The sequence below is a fragment of the Crinia signifera genome, chromosome 8 (assembly GCF_055691185.1).
Source record: "Crinia signifera chromosome 8, ASM5569118v1, whole genome shotgun sequence".
NCBI lineage: Eukaryota > Metazoa > Chordata > Amphibia > Anura > Myobatrachidae > Crinia > Crinia signifera.
The window spans coordinates 8,844,967-8,863,231 of NC_139224.1; the positions used below are offsets into that span (position 1 = coordinate 8,844,967).

General features: G+C 47.9%; 1 protein-coding gene across 10 annotated transcripts in view; it reads left to right on the forward strand.

Annotated features, from left to right (window-relative positions):
• The window catches only part of GRIP2 (glutamate receptor interacting protein 2), a 279,830-nt gene that overhangs the window by 240,877 nt on the left and 20,688 nt on the right, over positions 1–18,265 (forward strand). For 8 of the 10 annotated variants that reach the window (XM_083155696.1, XM_083155692.1, XM_083155693.1 and 5 more), the window contains exons 2-10: positions 3,510–3,590; positions 5,660–5,795; positions 5,930–6,075; positions 7,136–7,222; positions 7,766–7,841; positions 11,014–11,159; positions 13,291–13,438; positions 14,259–14,428; positions 15,308–15,433. In XM_083155696.1, coding sequence (XP_083011822.1) covers positions 3,510–3,590; positions 5,660–5,795; positions 5,930–6,075; positions 7,136–7,222; positions 7,766–7,841; positions 11,014–11,159; positions 13,291–13,438; positions 14,259–14,428; positions 15,308–15,433 — 1,116 coding nt within the window. The remainder of the gene's footprint in view (positions 1–3,509; positions 3,591–5,659; positions 5,796–5,929; positions 6,076–7,135; positions 7,223–7,765; positions 7,842–11,013; positions 11,160–13,290; positions 13,439–14,258; positions 14,429–15,307; positions 15,434–18,265) is intronic. The other 2 variants (XM_083155700.1, XM_083155701.1) reach the window with 1 other exon arrangement.

Here is an 18,265-nt window from a genome sequence, read left to right on the forward strand (position 1 = left end):
AATGTGTGCAGTTCCTCTTTCCTGCCTGGGGTGTCATACTCTGCTGTTTCTAGCACAGTTTGGTCTGTAGCCTTCTACTAAAATACAGACCAGACTCTGCTAGAAGCACATCAGTGAGGGACACTGCACAGGTTTGGGAAGGGGCTAGAATGCGCACTAGGTTTGCATTACAATATGCGTATAGTGCCAGTTACCCGCATACAGATTGAATGTGACACAATGCGAGCTGGGAATGGGATTACGCAGGCTGTGATGTGTTTTAGGAGCCTACCAGTTAGAGAGCCGGGAGCAGTATAAATCTGATGGCTGGTTGCTATGGGTTACTGCATTTTGTCCCTATGTTAATTCCTGCCGTGCACATTTTAGTCCTGTCCTCTGGCCCACCTGGGTTTATCTGTACTTAGACATTCTCCTCCTCAGCATATGATTATCCCGAAAACGGCGCAGTGGGAAGATTTGCATAAATACACGAAGAACAGAGAATATCCTAAATTTAGCAGTCTGGGTTAAACATGCTGGATTACAATAATTTGCACCTGGAGATGACCCCCATGATGTGGTTCCAAGTCCACCAGTGTTGGCTTTTGCGTATTTCAAAAGTTTCTTTGTTGGTGACGGCATTGTTCTTGTTGGCGGTATGTTTTTAATTGTAAACTCACATTGGGGCAGATGTATTGAGTTTGGGCTTCATCACTTTCCACTTTATCAATCAGCTGTTTGAAAAATGACAGTAACAGTCTGATTGGCTGGTTGCGTTCTCTCCTTCCCCTTTATCCTGATGATCTTATACTTCCTTTAACATGATCTCCACCGAATATATAATATGTATATATGTGTCTGGCTAGATAAGCCACAGACTACCGGATAAGCTTAAGGTTCTGCTTATTGGCTTTGATTGTGCCCAGTAAACAGGGTTGGACTGATCCACCGTTCTACAGGGGAAAATTCCCAGTGGGGCCCACTGCTTGAGGGCCCCACCCCATTCTTTGGGGGCCAAATTCCACACTATGGACTCCACTTATACAGTAGTCCTATGAGAGGGTCAGTTACCTGGTGGCATGAATTGTTTCTATGACGTATCTTATTTTCATCTCTTCAGGGGGGTATGCCCCCCATTCCTGGAGATTCCCGGATGCCCCCAAGCCTGGTCATCCTGCGTAGTGCATGTAACGTTACAGTACCGCACCCGGCGTTTTGGTGTCATCCCTAAAATAGTGGCACCCAGGTGCGGCCTGGACCCGCAGGGACGTCACTGGCCACCCCCTCTGGTGGGCCCTTCACGTGACCCCATTCTGACACTGGTGCTGATGAATGCAGGAGTGTCCATACTGAGCTGTGGTCCCTGGTAATGTGGAGAACTATACCCCCTTTATTGTCAGCTATATGTGAGCGAGATGTGCAGATAAAGCTGGAATGAGAAGGCGAGCCGGTAATAATGGATGCCAGTGGGTGCATACGATCTATAAATTACATTTCTCCTCAGGTAGAAATCCTCTGTAATGCTGAAGAGATGATAATCTGGATCCCGCAAGACTCTGCGGGGTTAAATCTCCTGTCCCTAGCAGTCCGGCTCGCCTGCACACAATGAGCCGCAAAGGCTTCTGGGTAACAACATGCGCGCCATTTGTCTCTGCCCCTGGAGATGCGGAGTCACGTAACGTGCTGGTGTTGGCGAGGTGTTAATGTCCTCCTCCTGTATCATATGTGGGAGCCGTTCCATCATCTGGTCACCGGTCTGTGAGGATACATTTAGATCAGAGGGCTGGGCAGGGGGCGATGGACGCTCTGTATGTTTCTGAGGCCGGGCCTGTGATAGATCATCGTGCTGAAGCTATTTAAGGATGGGCAGATACTTGTGTCTGCCGACGTGCCTCGCATTGCGCTAACAGGTGTCACCCCGGGGTGCCAGTGACTCGGGGACTATATTGCTCTGCCCTCGGTTATCACGGTCATGTCTGTAGCTGATTATAAATGTTTAGCCAAATAGCTTTTAAAGTTTTATAGAGATTTAGTTAACAGAGTACTGTTTATAAATGCGTAACCCCCGGCATTGTTATATTATATATTAAATCATAGGCAAACGCAGGAGGGGGGTTTCCAACTGCCTGGAACCCACCAAACCCCTCCCCCCAACCATCAGTTCAAATCTTAGATAATGGTATCTAACAGGATTTTATTCTGCAGTATAAGAGGGATATGGTCACTAAGTCGACTCAGTTAAGGTCGACATAATGTTTGTGTCAACCTTTTTTTATTTTATTCTTTAAGTTCTTTGCAAGTCAATTAGTGCCATGGTGCAGATATTACTGCATACTGGGCCAGATGTACTAAGCTTGAAAAGTGATAAAATGGAGAGTGGTAAACCACCAACCAATCAGCTCCTACCTGCCATGTTACAGGCTGTGTTTGGAAAATGACAGGTAGAAGCTGATTGGTTGGTGGTTTATCACTCTCTATTTTATCACTTTTCAAGGCTTAGTCCATTGTCTGGGATTTTATATATAGGGTGTCAGCGGCACATTTTGTTTTCGGGACAGAATGCCTTTTTCTCCTAGTTAAAGGACTTGGCGTACAGGTGGTCTAATAATCTGCATAAGAATAAATCACTAAGGCTTCCTCATGAAGAGCGAAGATTTAACTGTGTGCATGTAGCGGTAGTATTTCTGCCATGTTGTACCTATATTGTATATGGAAGGCAATGTACTACCCATGTTGGGATGACTGGACTGTCCACCTAAATCGGGCCGCACTGTACAATGAAAATGAAGCAAGGTTTATTATTTTTTTAGTTGAATATATTTCCCGCACAAGCTTTTCGGATAAAATAGTGTTTGTGGTTAATCTTTTACACTTTCTTGTGGATGTTGGTAATAGTATTTACAGCCCTATCACGCTCCTGATCACAATCTCTGGGAACCGTTGATGTGAAATGTATTTTTGTGGACCTTGTCAGGTTTTTCCAGTTGATATTCGGCTGCGCTGCGCTGGAGCAGTCCTTGAAATCTTTCTTATCTGGTGTCTGATAAAAAAATAAAAAAAAGCAAGAAATAATATATTGCGCAGCCAACTTCAAACAGAAAGTTACAGGCCGCGTAAATTATGTCAGAACTTTACGGTTCACAGACTTGCAAACAAAATTCAGACGCCTTACCTTGAAAGGATGACACATGAGAGGTGTGTGTGGAATTAAAACACATCATTTCTCTTTTCCATCAGTGGTGTCAGTCAGAATACTTTTATTTTATTTTATATTTTACAAAAAAAAATGGGAAGAATCGTCCCAGCGGTGGCGCTGGGGAGGGTCCGGTGCTCCCCGGCATTGGCGATGGGGGGTCAGGCGCACACCAGTTGCCCATGACTGTATTTGACACCAGGATCCATGGTGTGCCACAAGTATTGGTGAAATTGTGCATTACTATAGTTTTTCAGCTGATACCAAATTTAAGCTGTGGCGTCATACCGTAGTTTGATCCTACCGTCTCTAAAAATTTCCTTCTGTGTTGTTTCAGACGATGGGCCGTATTCTAAAGGAAGCAAAGACCCGACAGGGAATGATCTGGCCTTGGTCTCCAGACGGCAAAGCATTCCAGGTTGGTGGCCATCTCCCAAATCGTGTGTCGGCAGAGGGCGCTGTGTCGTAGGCTGTGTCCCAAGTGCAACCTGTTCCCTTTGTTTGCTGATTCCAAAGTGTTTAGAACCCAGAGCTAGAACCCCCGGGTCCCATGCGAGACACTGGTTTGCTGCCCTTTCATTGTCTAGAAAAAACACAGCGTAAATGGATATCCCATCTCTGTGCCGGTTCCCAGCTGGTCGTTGTGGGTCATTCTTATGCCTGTTAGTTTTACCCCCAACACATTTGCCATAGGGATAGTCAGCGAGAGGGTTGTAGCAGAATATGGTGGCATTGTTACCTTTGCCCCACGATGGCGTACAACCACTGTTTATCGATGGCGTGCTAGTTTGAATACACATTGGGCGTCTGAAGTGTGGACGGACGAGGAGTTTCTCCTTCCTGGTGTGCCCAGTGTCGGTGACATTGGCAGTTACTGCGGGAAAGAAGCAGGAACCAAATGTCCTATCCCTAGTCTCTTACACATCAGAGCTGCCCCTCGGCCCCCTGTACTGAAATAAATATGGATATTGATCTCCTCTCGTTCTCCTGTAACCACAGTGTGGGTTCTAGAGTACGTTTTACCCCCTAACTGGTTGGTAGCCATATATACGCCTGAAACCGCTGAATTAAATTAGCAGTCCTGCGGTCTACCTACTTTCTACACCTCCTCTGTACCGATGTACGATCTCTTAGCGCCTGTGAGTAATCCCGAATCCACACGGGTTGCCGCGGAACAGCAGGCACCTATCGCTACAATTTACATTTTTGTCAGGTCAGAAATTAAACCGCGGCGTGGAAACATTAATATCCCGGCAAGGGGCCATCTGCGGCCATATCAGGATTTTCCTGAGCGAGGTGGTGTGAGAAGCCGGCCTGGGCAGCTGATAATTCCAGGAGCAGCGGGGCGGATTGATGGGACAAGGTCTCCTGCCGGGCAGTCATTCATCTGTGAGGGATCAGATCAGAGCGGGCTTAACCCGTTCCCTGCCAGTCGTCCGCCCGGGTAACGCCTGAGCCGTGCCCACTAATCAGGGCGCAGTAATTGGAATGAGCCACGGGGCTCTGCCATGCGGTGTTCTGTTCCCGATTGGCTGCCGGCCATTTTTATTTTTGTTCGAATGAAAAGCAATAAAATCCTATTAACAGACAATCACGAGGAAATGCTGACGCAGAAATAAAGATGCCGACCCATCTTATCGGATGGCAGACAATTTCAGAAACCTGTATAGCCGCCCGTGCAGCTGATAAGGGGCACAGAGTGTTTTTTGCACATACAGTGGAAATGGTGCAATTATGTTCTGTCACTTGCATGATGAAACTCCGTACTGAAAAATTGGGTTTTTACCGTATTTTTGCTTATTGCATCCCGCCCAAAGTACCGGCCAATCGGCTGCTAAACTTCATGTTACAGTTAGGGGCAGGATGTCTGGAAATGGTCGACACGGAAATGGTCAGCATATGTTTTTCATGTTTTCTGTGCTGATGTCGACATGGGCACTGTAGGAGTGTACTGCATCCCCTCGCATGGTCCGCTGAAAACATGAAACCTTTGTCAACGTTTTCCTGTGTCAACTCAACCATGGACATGTTGACCTTTTGCTTAAATCGGTGTTTTGTCAGTGTCGACGTAGACCCTGTCGATCAACAGTGGTTGACCGAGACACTGTAGACCCACTGGATCCCTGTCATACACAGTGGACCTATTAAAGTTAAAGGATTAGATCTCACAGACAATGTCTAGGTTGATACAAAAAGGTCAGCGTTGATACTAGAACGACATTGATGAAAGGTCGATATGCACAAGGTCGACACAAGCAAACTGTCAACATGGAACACATGAAAAAGTCAACGTGTGGCAAAAAAAAAACTTTTACGTGTCATTGTTGATCCTTCCCATTTTGAGTCCACATCGATGGTACAGTGTGAAATATAAAAAACAAATTAAAAAAAAATTGCAAAAATTCATGTCTGTCTTTACGTGTGTCGACCATTGCCATGTCGATACTTTTTTTTGTTTTTTTCGACTGAAAATTTCTTTATTCTCAGAGGAGTTCCGGGGGGTGACCATTGTGGAACTCATAAAGAAAGAAGGAAGCACATTGGGTCTGACTATATCGGGGGGCACAGACAAGGACGGAAAGCCCAGGGTGTCCAACCTGAGGCCCGGAGGCCTGGCAGCAAGGTATTTATTATTATAGCGCCAACAGGCGCGCCAGCGCATCTACGTTGGTAACGAAACTAATGCTGCCCTCGCTGTCAGACGCAAGTTCTATCTCCCAGTGTCCTCCCGTTCTGGTGACGTGTCCCTTTCCTCAGGAGCGACCAGCTGAATATCGGGGATTATATAAAGTCTGTGAATGGCATCAACCTGACAAAACTGCGCCACGAAGAGATCATCAGCCTCCTGAAGAACGTGGGCGAGAGGGTGGTGCTGGAAGTGGAGTATGAGCTGCCCCCTGTCAGTAAGTGCCACATCACATAACATTGGTTCGGGAGACCCGCTGCCCACTGGGCCGAAGCCTAGTTTGCTTAATGATCCTTCTTTGGAATGCAGCAGAGTTTACTGTGGTAATGTCGGACAGATATGGCGGCCTCCACTCTCAGCTGCACCCAGGGGACATGATGGTGTACCTGGCGCGTTGGCAGGCCGCATCAGTGACCCTATATCATGAAGTGTAGCTAATTTCATTTGTTTATATATTCTGCGCCCCCCCCCCCCCATACCCCAGTAAAGTTAGCCCTCCCTCACCCCTCCGCTTGCTGACGCTGGGTCTGAGGGACCTGCAGATCTACTTGCTTGCGGTCCCGGCGCTCTTCCTGCTGCTAGTGAAAAATGCCTCCAACAAAATGGCTGCCCCTAACAGCACACCGCTTTTAAGGATGCTAGAGGAGGCCGCCTCCTCTAGCATACTCAAAACCGGTCTGCTGTAAGGGGGCGGACATTTTGTTCGAGACATTTTTCATTATCAGCAGCAGGAGGAGCGCCAGGAGTTGGGACTGCAGGCAAGTAGATCTGCAGGTTCCGGCAGGCAGCAGCGGTGCAGCAATAGCCCCGCAGACCCCCGGCTCCCACATTTTCTCAGTGCCTCCCCACCACTACAGGGTCTTCGGGGCTATTGATACGCCACAGACGAATACAAGTCGCCTCGCATGTGCCTGCAGCCAGAAAAATCATTTGATGGTCAGTGACCATCGAATGATATGTCCAGGGCAGTGGAGACTGACTTATATTTGCAGGTTTCTGCCCCCAAACCCCCCCCCCCTCCCGGCACACTTCATCCCACCCGCAATCCATAGGATCGTCCAGTGTTTTCCAACCTTAGGTTTGGTATTCCGGAACCTCCGCACCCGATCTGTCCTCGCTCCAAAGCACCGTTCCCTTGACCCGAATTCTCTGTGCCGTCAGCGTGTGTGAGGTGGGGACTTAGCCCAGTTATATCATGCAGAAAGCTGGCTTACTATAAGCCGAACGTCTCATTCCGGCACATTCTCTGCCTATTTCATGTCATCTTTTATTTCTAGCTCCCGATTCCAATTCTGTCATCATCCCAAAGACGCTGGAGATAGCTCTGTGCAAAGAGGGGAACAGCTTCGGGTTTGTAATGAGAGGTGAGTATCGCGGGCACTTCGTACAGACCTTACGACCGTGATCAAGATATAAACTTAATTATGGGTTTCGGTATAATTGTGAACATAGGGAACCGGGACCATTTTTAAGCGACGGGAGTGTGTGTGACATGAGGTTTATTTTGGTGACACGTTTACTCGTGGATTGCATGACCGCAGGCCAAGAATCAGATTCCTACTTTCTCCCTCTCCGAAAACAAAGCCCTAGATGGGGCCATTACCCTGTACTGTAATTGTGGGAGAGCTCTCGCTTAGTAGCACCTGTACTGATGGAGTAGTCTTTATTGCAACATGCGTTGCCTAGCTCTACATTGACACCATTCCGGTAATTCTCCATAACGTGTAATAAAGTCTACTCCATCTGCATTTGAGGTCTTCCAACTGTTCTGTGTTTTTGCTCCTACTGTAGGTAAAGTTTAGTAGTAGGCTTCCAGCTTTTGTAGGACTAATAGTCCCAGCATTCTCAGTGCGGCAGGGCTGGGACATCCAGTGATGGTTGGGACTAATTCATGGATTACTTTTCAGGTGGATTACAGGAGGACTGGCATAAATCACGGCCTTTGGTCATAACCTACGTGAGGCCGGGAGGACCAGCAGACAGGTACTGTTCCGTATGTTCCCCTCTTAGGGGTACATTTACTAAAACTTCTAGAAATGGAAAGAGTTGATGTTGCCAGTAGCAACCTGTCGGATTCTGTCTATCATTCCCTGGTATATTCAAGAAAATAATAGACATGGGGCCAGATGCACTAAGCTTCAAAAGTGATCAAATGGAGAGTGATAAACAGCCAGCTAATCAGCTCCTGCCTGACATTTTTCAAACACAGTCTGTGACATGGCAGGTAGGAGCTGATTGGCTGGTGGTTTATCACTCTCCATTTGATCACTTTTGAAGCTTAGTGTATCTGGCGCATATCTATTATTTCCTTGAATGCAATGGAGAATGCTAGACTGAATCTGATTGGTCGGGGGTGCATGAGCACACACTGGGTTAAGTGACGCGTTTGTAGCAATGACAGTGGGCTTAGCAGTGTGAGACTCTCCTACATCCGTCTAACATTACTTAGAGCGTGAGCGGGAGAAGCATATATTAATGTCATTTTAATTCCACAGCGGACTGGTTCGGGAATGGGATCCATGTGACAGAGATCAGGGAGTTTTGTTTCCCTGCGCTTAAATAAATGTCATTTCTGCGCAAAAGATTTCTTATTTAATCTGTGTAGTCGCTGAGGAAGGGAGATTACAGGATGTGGGGCACATGCCTAAATTATCATAGATGACACTACTTCTGCCTTTCCTCTTGTGCTGTGGTGTTCCTGATCTCGTTATGTTGTATAGTGGTGCTCCTCACAGTGACTGTAGAACCTATCTGCCTCATTGTATTGTGTATTGGTGCTCCTCACAGTGACTGTAGGACCTACCTGCCTCATTGTATTGTGTATCGGTGCTCCTCACAGTGACTGTAGGACCTACCTGCCTCATTGTATTGTGTATCGGTGCTCCTCACACTGACTGTAAGACCAACCTGCCTCATTGTATTGTGTATTAGTGCTCCTCACAGTGACTGTAGGACCTACCTGCCTCGTTGTATTGTGTATCGGTGCTCCTCACACTGACTGTAAGATCAACCTGCCTCATTGTATTGTGTATCGGTGCTCTTCACAGTGACTGTAGGACCTACCTGCCTCATTGTATTGTGTATCGGTGCTCCTCACAGTGACTGTAGGACCTACCTGCCTCATTGTATTGTGTATCGGTGCTCCTCACAGTGACTGTAGGACCTACCTGCCTCATTGTATTGTGTATCGGTGCTCCTCACAGTGACTGTAAGACCAACCTGCCTCATTGTATTGTGATTCGGTGCTCCTCACAGTGACTGTAAGACCAACCTGCCTCATTGTATTGTGTATCGGTGCTCCTCACAGTGACTGTAGGACCTACCTGCCTCATTGTATTGTGTATCGGTGCTCTTCACAGTGACTGTAGGACCTACCTGCCTCATTGTATTGTGTATCGGTGCTCCTCACAGTGACTGTAGGACCTACCTGCCTCATTGTATTGTGTATCGGTGCTCCTCACACTGACTGTAAGACCAACCTGCCTCATTGTATTGTGTATCGGTGCTCTTCACAGTGACTGTAGGACCTACCTGCCTCATTGTATTGTGTATCGGTGCTCCTCACAGTGACTGTAGGACCTACCTGCCTCATTGTATTGTGTACCGGTGCTCCTCACAGTGACTGTAAGACCAACCTGCCTCATTGTATTGTGTATCGGTGCTCCTCACAGTGACTGTAGGACCGACCTGCCTCATTGTATTGTGTATCGGTGCTCCTCACAGTGACTGTAGGACCTACCTGCCTCATTGTATTGTGTATCGGTGCTCCTCACAGTGACTGTAAGACCAACCTGCCTCATTGTATTGTGTATCGGTGCTCCTCACAGTGACTGTAAGACCAACCTGCCTCATTGTATTGTGTATCGGTGCTCCTCACAGTGACTGTAGGACCTACCTGCCTCATTGTATTGTGTGTTGGTGCTCCTCACAGTGACTGTAAGACCAACCTGCCTCATTGTATTGTGTGTTGGTGCTCCTCACAGTGACTGTAAGACCAACCTGCCTCATTGTATTGTGTATCTGTGCTCCTCACATTGACTGTAGGAACTACCTGCCTCATTGTATTGTGTATTGGTGCTCCTCGCAGTGACTGTAGGACCTACCTGCCTCATTGTATTGTGTATCGGTGCTCCTCACAGTGACTGTAAGACCTACCTGTCTCATTGTATTGTGTATCAGTGCTCCTCGCAGTGACTGTAAGACCTACCTGCCTCATTGTATTGTGTATCGGTGCTCCTCACATTGACTGTAGAACCTACCTGCCTCATTGTATTGTGTATCGGTGCTCCTCACAGTGACTGTAGGACCTACCTGCCTCATTGTATTGTGTATCGGTGCTCCTCACAGTGACTGTAGGACCTACCTGCCTCATTGTATTGTGTACCGGTGCTCCTCACAGTGACTGTAACACCATACAATGAGGCAGGTATGTCTATCGGAGCTCCTCGCAGTGACTGTAAGAGACTGCTCTAGTCTGTGTATAAGGCCTTTTATCACTAAACCTTGGCATGTTGCTTCATTTCGTGCACCTTTTCCCTCCTACATCTCCTCTGTCATTATGACCTCACCTTTCTATATGACTGTGACCGCTTATCCTTTATGCATGCACATTGCCCCCCACCCTTGTCCTATCGGCACCCCCCTCTGCTTTATCCTCTATCACAATGGTTCTGACGCAGTAACCTTGGACTGCAGGATGCCTGAGAGCCTCTGATTCCTTACCATAAATCAATGAGGAGAATTTCCATTAACATATGCAGGTGCCCCGGCTCTGACAGACCGACTTAAGCAGATTGTTCTGATCAAAGTGAGCCGCTGACGGATATCGGGGATGATTTAAGGCATTTGTCATTTTAATTTGTACAGTTAAAGACGCTCAAATAAAAATCCCAGCTAGTAACGGAGCGGCGCTCACAGCTCCCGCGCCCAGGATGATGCCCTACATCTGATGCCAGTGCTTGCAATGCAGAGCCTGTACCCCCAGTCACCCGGGAGGGCGCGTGACATGAAAGTGTTAAAATTGGAATACATGCCCTGGAACCTGGATTCCAGAAATCACCGCTGTCCCGCCTTCCGCTTGCCCCATCGCTTACCGTGTACTGATGCTGTATGTTCCCTGCTCACATAACTGAGGCTGTCCTGCTCTCTCCTGCAGGGAAGGAACCTTGAAGGTTGGGGACCGGATCCTGTATGTGGATGGCATCTCTCTTTACAACGTCCCCCTCGCTGACGCCCTTAGCATCCTCCGCCAATGTAGCCAAGAGGCAGTCTTCCAGATTGAATATGAGGTTTCTCTTATGGGTGAGGGAGCTGGAGGTTCTGGGGCGGTTTGATGGGGAGGGAGGGGTCATTCTGTCTGCGATTCCCCCTTATACTAGAAATTTTGTCTGGAATAGTTCTGGCTGGGCGCTGGCTGAGGAGAGCTGACTGAGGGTGGCGCTAGGTTGAGGGGAGCTGACTGTGAGGGTGGTGCTAGGTCGGGAGGAGCTGACTGAGGGCGGGGCTGGCTGAGGGGAGCTGACTGAAGGTGGCACTAGGTTGAGGGCAGCTGACTGAGGGTGGCGCTAGGTTGAGGGCAGCTGACTGAGGGTGGCGCTAGGTTGAGGGCAGCTGACTGAGGGTGGCGCTAGGTTGAGGGAAGCTGACTGAGGGTGGCGCTAGGTTGAGGGAAGCTGACTGAGGGTGGCGCTAGGTTGAGGGAAGCTGACTGAGGGTGGCGTTTGGTTGAGGGGAGCTGACTGAGGGTGGCGCTTGGTTGAGGGGAGCTGACTGAGGGTGGCGCTAGGTCGGGAGGAGCTGACTGAGGGCAGGGCTGGGCTGAGGGAGCTGACTGAGGGTGGCATTAGGTTGAGGGGAGCTGCCTGAGGATATTGCTAGGTTGAGGGGAGCTGACTGAGGGTGGCGCTAGGTTGAGGGAAGCTGACTGAGGGTGGCGCTAGGTTGAGGGGAGCTGACTGAGGGTGGCGTTTGGTTGAGGGGAGCTGACTGAGGGCAGGGCTGGGCTGAGGGAGCTGACTGAGGGTGGCGTTAGGTTGAGGGGAGCTGACTGAGGATATTGCTAGTTTGAGGGGAGCTGACTGAGGGTGGCGCTAGGTTGAGGGAAGCTGACTGAGGGTGGCGCTAGGTTGAGGGAAGCTGACTGAGGATGGGGCTGGGCTGAGGGGAGCTGACTGAGGGTGGTGCTAGGTTGGGAGGAGCTGACTGAGGGTGGTGCTGGGGCTGAGGGGAGCTGACTTAGTGTATTGCTGGGCTGAAGTTGTTGATTTCAGCAGATGGGCCCAAAATTTGTGTATCTCGTCCTCTCATTGCTTGCTTCACTCGGCACGTCAATGGTAAAGTATGAAAAGTAAAAAAAAAATCTCATGTCGACTTTTTGATTTTGTCACCTCTGTTCGTGTCAACCATATGGTGCTGACCTAAGGAGCAGATTGCTTCTCCTGTACTCTGACATTGTTTATGTGCCATGGTGCAGACATTGTATGGGGGGGGGGGGGGAGCAGTGTTGTTAAGAAGGAGGGGGGGGAGGGGTGACCACCTTGCTCCCAGGTAACTGAATCACACAGGTGCCATGCCTGATACCCTGGCAGTCTGTAAGCGCTCCTACACGGGCCACTGATGCCGCATCTCCAGGGTGTCCGTACACAACACAAGCGACAATGTTTGCTCGTCCCTCTGATACAGAACACCAAGCTCCCTGATGCTTTTGCTGATCCAAGTGATGGGGGAAGAATGTCGGTCTTGTCTCTGTGTCGGCGCTGGCACGTTGCCTTCTGGTACCTGCTGGGTGAGGGCACTAGATGTTCTGATGTGATCTTGATGGGAGTCATTTAACAAGCTTGAGCGCTCCGAGGCTGTCACTCGGCTTTTCATTTGCTGCAGGAAATTAATTGATTGGACCAGTTTCAGCTGCGCCTCTGTGGATTTATCGGAAATACGCAAACTCTGTCTGTCGGCCTGGAGCGCTGGCTGCCGGGCCTCATCTGTGCATTTATTTATTAGCCGTTGTTTATATAGCGCCATCCTATTCCGTCACGAAACCGCATTTAAGCCACAATATTGCACAGTGTGTGGTTGGGGCTGATTTTATTTATTTATTTTACCATAATTACAAGTAAACAAATGACCTGTTCTGATTGGCTGAAAGATTTAAAAATTAACCAATAGGATAACAGTCGCGTGATCTGAGAAAATCCTAGCACCGGAGGTCTGCCCTGTAGTTTGTAGGTACTTAGTGTTAAAGGGTACAGCGTCCGTCCTTGTGATGACTATGAATTTCTTCAGGGTTTTTCTGTGCTTTTCATCGATGTCTTTATATGTTTTTGCAGAGTTGTTTGTTTCTGTGCCCTTCGATTCAACACAATCGGTTGGGCATACAGTTCTATCCAAAGTGTCTCTGTCCCCAAATTAACAGGTCTTCCTCCTCCACCCCCAGACACTGTGACAAACGCATCAGGACCTTTGCTGGTGGAAATTGCCAAAGCCCCAGGTTCCACGTTAGGCATATCCCTGAGCACCGGAACTCACCGGAACAAGCAAGTTATAATCATCGATAAAGTCAAGCCCGCCAGCGTGGTGGACAGGTGGGTGACTGTCGGGGGAGGAGGTATCTGGGCTGTGTCACCCCAATCTCTCTGCCCATGTATTGCTTCTAGCTTCACTCCTGTTGGACTTTAAATCTCATCCAAGGGACAGATTTCACATTTGGGCACACTAGGCTCCTGCCTAGGGGAGCCTGGAAAATGGGGCCACAGCTGTTCTTTGGGTGCAGTAGGATGGTGGTTATCGTGTATTACCTAGAACACTGCCAATTACAGATCTATAGTTTACATCTGTACAATGCAGTATCTGTATTTGCCACCGCCTAGTTTCCTTCTAGCGAACCATTCTAAAAGCAATGGATTATATAATGTCCTGCAGGAATTTCCCAATTATTATTGAGCAGGTAAAACGTAGTCATTTATAAGAAAATTCCAGACCCCCAGCTCTTAATCCTGTCCAGCGTCCAAATACAGAGCGCGCAGGTGCAGCAGTGTTTAGTGCCGTGTACGTGCCCGTAGTGCTTACGGATTAAATGGGGACGCTATGGTAATTTTGGATTTCTAATTTGCTTATTTAATGGCCTGAAATATTGGCGTCCACATTGGAAAACGTTCTGTGCCCTGGCAAACCATTCGCTGCAGTAAATGATGCTCCATCTGTAGCAATTAGCAAGGGGACAGTGATGAATTTGGTGAACCTAATTAGGTAGTGATAGACGTGATGTAAGTAATATACACATTGGTCATTAATGGGTTAAATTACAAAAACAAATAAAAACAGTGCGTGTTTTGATTTTTTTCTCTCTCTATGTTGTGCCTTGGACGCACGGCCGCCATGGTGATTGCTTCCTTCCTATTACAGGTGTGGAGCGCTGCACCCCGGCGATCACATCCTCTCCATCGATGGCACCAGTACAGAGCATTGCACCGTGATGGAAGCTACGCAGCTGCTCGCCAGCACCACTGAGAATGTGAAACTGGAGATCCTGCCGGCACATCACAGCAGGCTCTCCCTGAGGCCGCCGGAGACTGGTTGGTGAATGTAGAGGTTCCTCCCTGGGGGCTCTCCACCATGAGATGGGGTCTAGGTGACGGTCAGAGACAGCTGCCTGCAGTCAGTCTGCAGAGCAGGAATGCTCTCTCCATCCGTAGTATCTCATGCGTGAAGGGCTGCTATCCTGCTGGGCAAGGTTGGAGCGGCATCATTCAGTAATGGGCAGGGGCGGGCAGTTAATGGTCTACAGTGTTTTCGCAGAGCAAAGCGACCGCTGTTTTAGTATGAAAAATGGATTCAGTTATGTACAAAATATAATTATTTGGGAGCAGGAACTCCGTCATGGGGCCGCTGTTACACAGGGCCCAGATTAGCCGCGGGGCCCGATGTCAGTGTGTTATCCTGGTGGCATCAATCTTCCGCTCCCTCCAGTGTTTTGGAGAGAACCGCCAATAGAAATGGTTCTGAGTCTGTCTGGGGTCCCAGCAGATCCCCAGTCCTTTCAAGGAGGAGCAGATACACCCCCTTCAGCATGTAACAGGGACCTAGGACACCAGTTACTGCCCCCCACGCTAGTGCCTAAACACAGATGTTTCTAAAAGACGTTCCCAACGCATAGAACCACGCACACAGACCTAGGCACTGCATCGGCAGACACCAAGTAGCCGACAGCAAACTGGGAATCCCTGGGTAAGAGGGGGATACTGAGCGCAGCTGAAAATCCCAAATTGGTGCCCAAAAATACACTTGAACTCTCCCCTATATGTTTTTAATATCAAATATTACTGCAGAATTGCATGAATGATCTGTTTGCATGTCTGGCCTGTGCGTTGGTTTCCCCTTGACGTCCATGGTTAAAGATGGCGATGGTGACCTCCTGGCGCCTCTGTCCATTCATCGTGCTCTTTGTCTTGCAGTTAAGGTGCAGAAGAGCGAGCACCACCACTGCTGGGACCCCTGTGTCAGCTACTGTCACACGCACCACCCCGGCCACTGTAAGACCCCCACCTGGAACCCAAGTTCAAGCCAAGAGTACTGTAAATGTAGGTGTGCTGCTGACCCCGCCCATCTCACGTCTCTGCCCCTTTCTACTGTTCTTTTACTAATGTGTATGTGCGTATATATAATATATATATATATAATATTTTTATATATATATTTTTATATATATATTTAAAGGATAGTTTTATTTTTTTAATACTTTGTTCCATCATATCACATACCGTTACAGTGATTGTGCATTCACATCAGTCCTCGCCTGCTGGATTGACATTCGCCAGCGCACACCGACTGCAGTCCGTTCCAAAACTAATTAATCTACCATTGTGTGCTTGGGACCACACTGAGTGATCTTCCTTATGTCAGAGACTGATGGCTGCTCCCGTTTGGATTAATGCTCTTCACTATGGACAGAAATAACACACGCCACAGTACTGACTCACCATTGGTGGAATAGCCCAGCATTAACCCTAGATATAATTAGGACTGTTCCCTTTTTTGCTTAATGTATAACTGCCTCAGCCACTCGGTAACATGGCCCTGAAGATTTATGTTGCATTATGGCGCTGTCCTAGAATGTGGCTACCGTTATCCAGCAGCTTACCCTGTAGAGCCAGCGGCATTCTATGCAAATGAGGAGGCAGATGCTGTACACAGAAAATGATTCCTATTAATTAATTGTTCTGTGACTGCTTTATAAAACCGTTTCAAGAAATTCTGTGCAACCAGCCATATTTCTCCGTATAGGGAGTAGAAGCTGCCATCTTGCTTTTGCTGATCAGAGTGTTCGAAAAATGCCCAAACACCAGCGATGTATTGGGGCAATCCCCCGATCCCCTGACTGTCACAAGACAGCCAGTATTTACCCTGCACAGAGTCAAAATAACTCGCCCAAATATAACTCTCTCTGCACATGTTACATCTGCCCCACCTGCAGCGCAGCATTTCTATGCCCTAGTTATTTGCATTTAATGTGAATAAAACTAACTTAAGTAAGTAGACAATCTAAGCCGGTTATATCGTCAGGGAAATATTCAGTATTCTCTAAGTGTTTTCATATGAAATATTCTCATTAATGGCGAGGCAGAAACCTGTGCCCGGGTATGGCATTGCCTAGCAGTGCCCTAGTGGCAGTAACGGGTTAATACCGCATCTGCTAATGCTCCGTAAGCGGACACATGGATATAAATGACCCCACAGCACTCTGCCATGTCTGTATGAAGATAGATGGGCGTCTGCAGTGGAGTGTGTAAGCCCGACAGATGCCAGTAACTAATTACTGAACATCAATATCTTACGGGATGTGGAACGGTAATGAGACCGCACACGCAGCACCGGGCAGCCGAGGCCCATTGTTGTCGCCGATGAGGAAATAACTAGAATAATGATTGGGCTTCCATGAAAGAGCCGAGTAGATTAATGGAGCTTTGAAGTAATAAAGAGGAAAAAAAATCTGGTTCCCTTCTGCAGTCACTAGACATTCCATCTTATTTATACATGCTGGAACTTGTAGTGCACAATGATTGCAGTCAGAGAGACACTCATGGGTTACATAGGTTCCTTGGCTGATTAAAACCAGGTGCAACGCAGGCGTGAAGTCTTATCGAAGACTATTTAAGTCGGTCAAGATGACGTCTTTTTGCCATGTACTTTTTACTTTGAGCTGTGACCGTTTTTACTTTCACTTTGAGCTGTAATACTTGTTAGACCACAAACTCTCCACCCCACGTGCTTATCTGCTCTTACCTCCATATCCAACCAGTTTAAAACAGATCAGTGTCCCTGCAGAAATTGCATTCACTTTCTATTATGACCTCTTTTAGCACACAAAGGAGTTATTTGGTCCATGAGTGGTCACTGTCGGTACTTCACCTCCTAGAGTCATATATTCTATATGTCTAGTGTCCGTGTGTAACACTGCCACCTGTTAGAAGCATTGATAAGGCCCCTGATGAAGTCAGTAGGATGAATCGCATAGGGTTGCAACCACAAACGGGATGTACCAAAAACCGGCGCTACATCCCACCGCCATTGAACTCACCGCATATGCGATGAGCAAAGCAAAAGGGTCTTCCGATACAAGATGCCCTATGCGGTCCACCGCTGCCTGGATTTCCGGGTCTGTAACCTGGGAGTCCCATTGCACATGGGCGGAGCATGCTGGGAGGGATCTGTGTCGGAGCCCTCACACCGCAGCGCTGTAGAGAGAAGCCGCACGTTACTGTAACTGGTGTTACCCCGCAGCGGAGCCTGACTGGAGGGGGCTTTTACTATTTCAGAAAATGCCGTAAAAACCCAGAACAGTTGTGTTTTTTTTTTTGTTTTGTTACCGAATTTCTACTTTAGTACATCCCAGAGTATGAGATTATTTTTACTATTCCCTTCGGTAACGGTTGTGGACTTTTGTTTTATTGAAGATAAAATGTTATTCGAGAATTTCATCAACAAATTTATTTTCTTATTTTATACGACAACGTGTGTGTGTATATGTGTGTGTGTGTGTATATGTGTGTGTGTGTATATGTGTGTGTGTGTGTATATGTATATATAGTATGAAGTTCCAGGCGATCACGTCAGTGCTGTAAGCGAGAGATTATTTATTAACCCTTTGAGTGCCGCGAGAATTTGTCAAAATAGGTGTGAAAATCAGCAAGCAATTTTTATTAACCCTCTGACTGCCAACGTTGCTGTGAGATCCTCAAAATATCCGCTAAAAATGCCGGCACTGCTCACAGCGACTGTTCTTTTTGTGGGTGCAATATTTAACATTGTACATTCTATTTCCTCTACCAGCGTTCTCTGATTTTAGCATTCTCTCCCCCCCCCCCTCTATCTCTCTCTCTCCCCCTCCCTCTCTCTCTCCCCTCTCCCTCTCA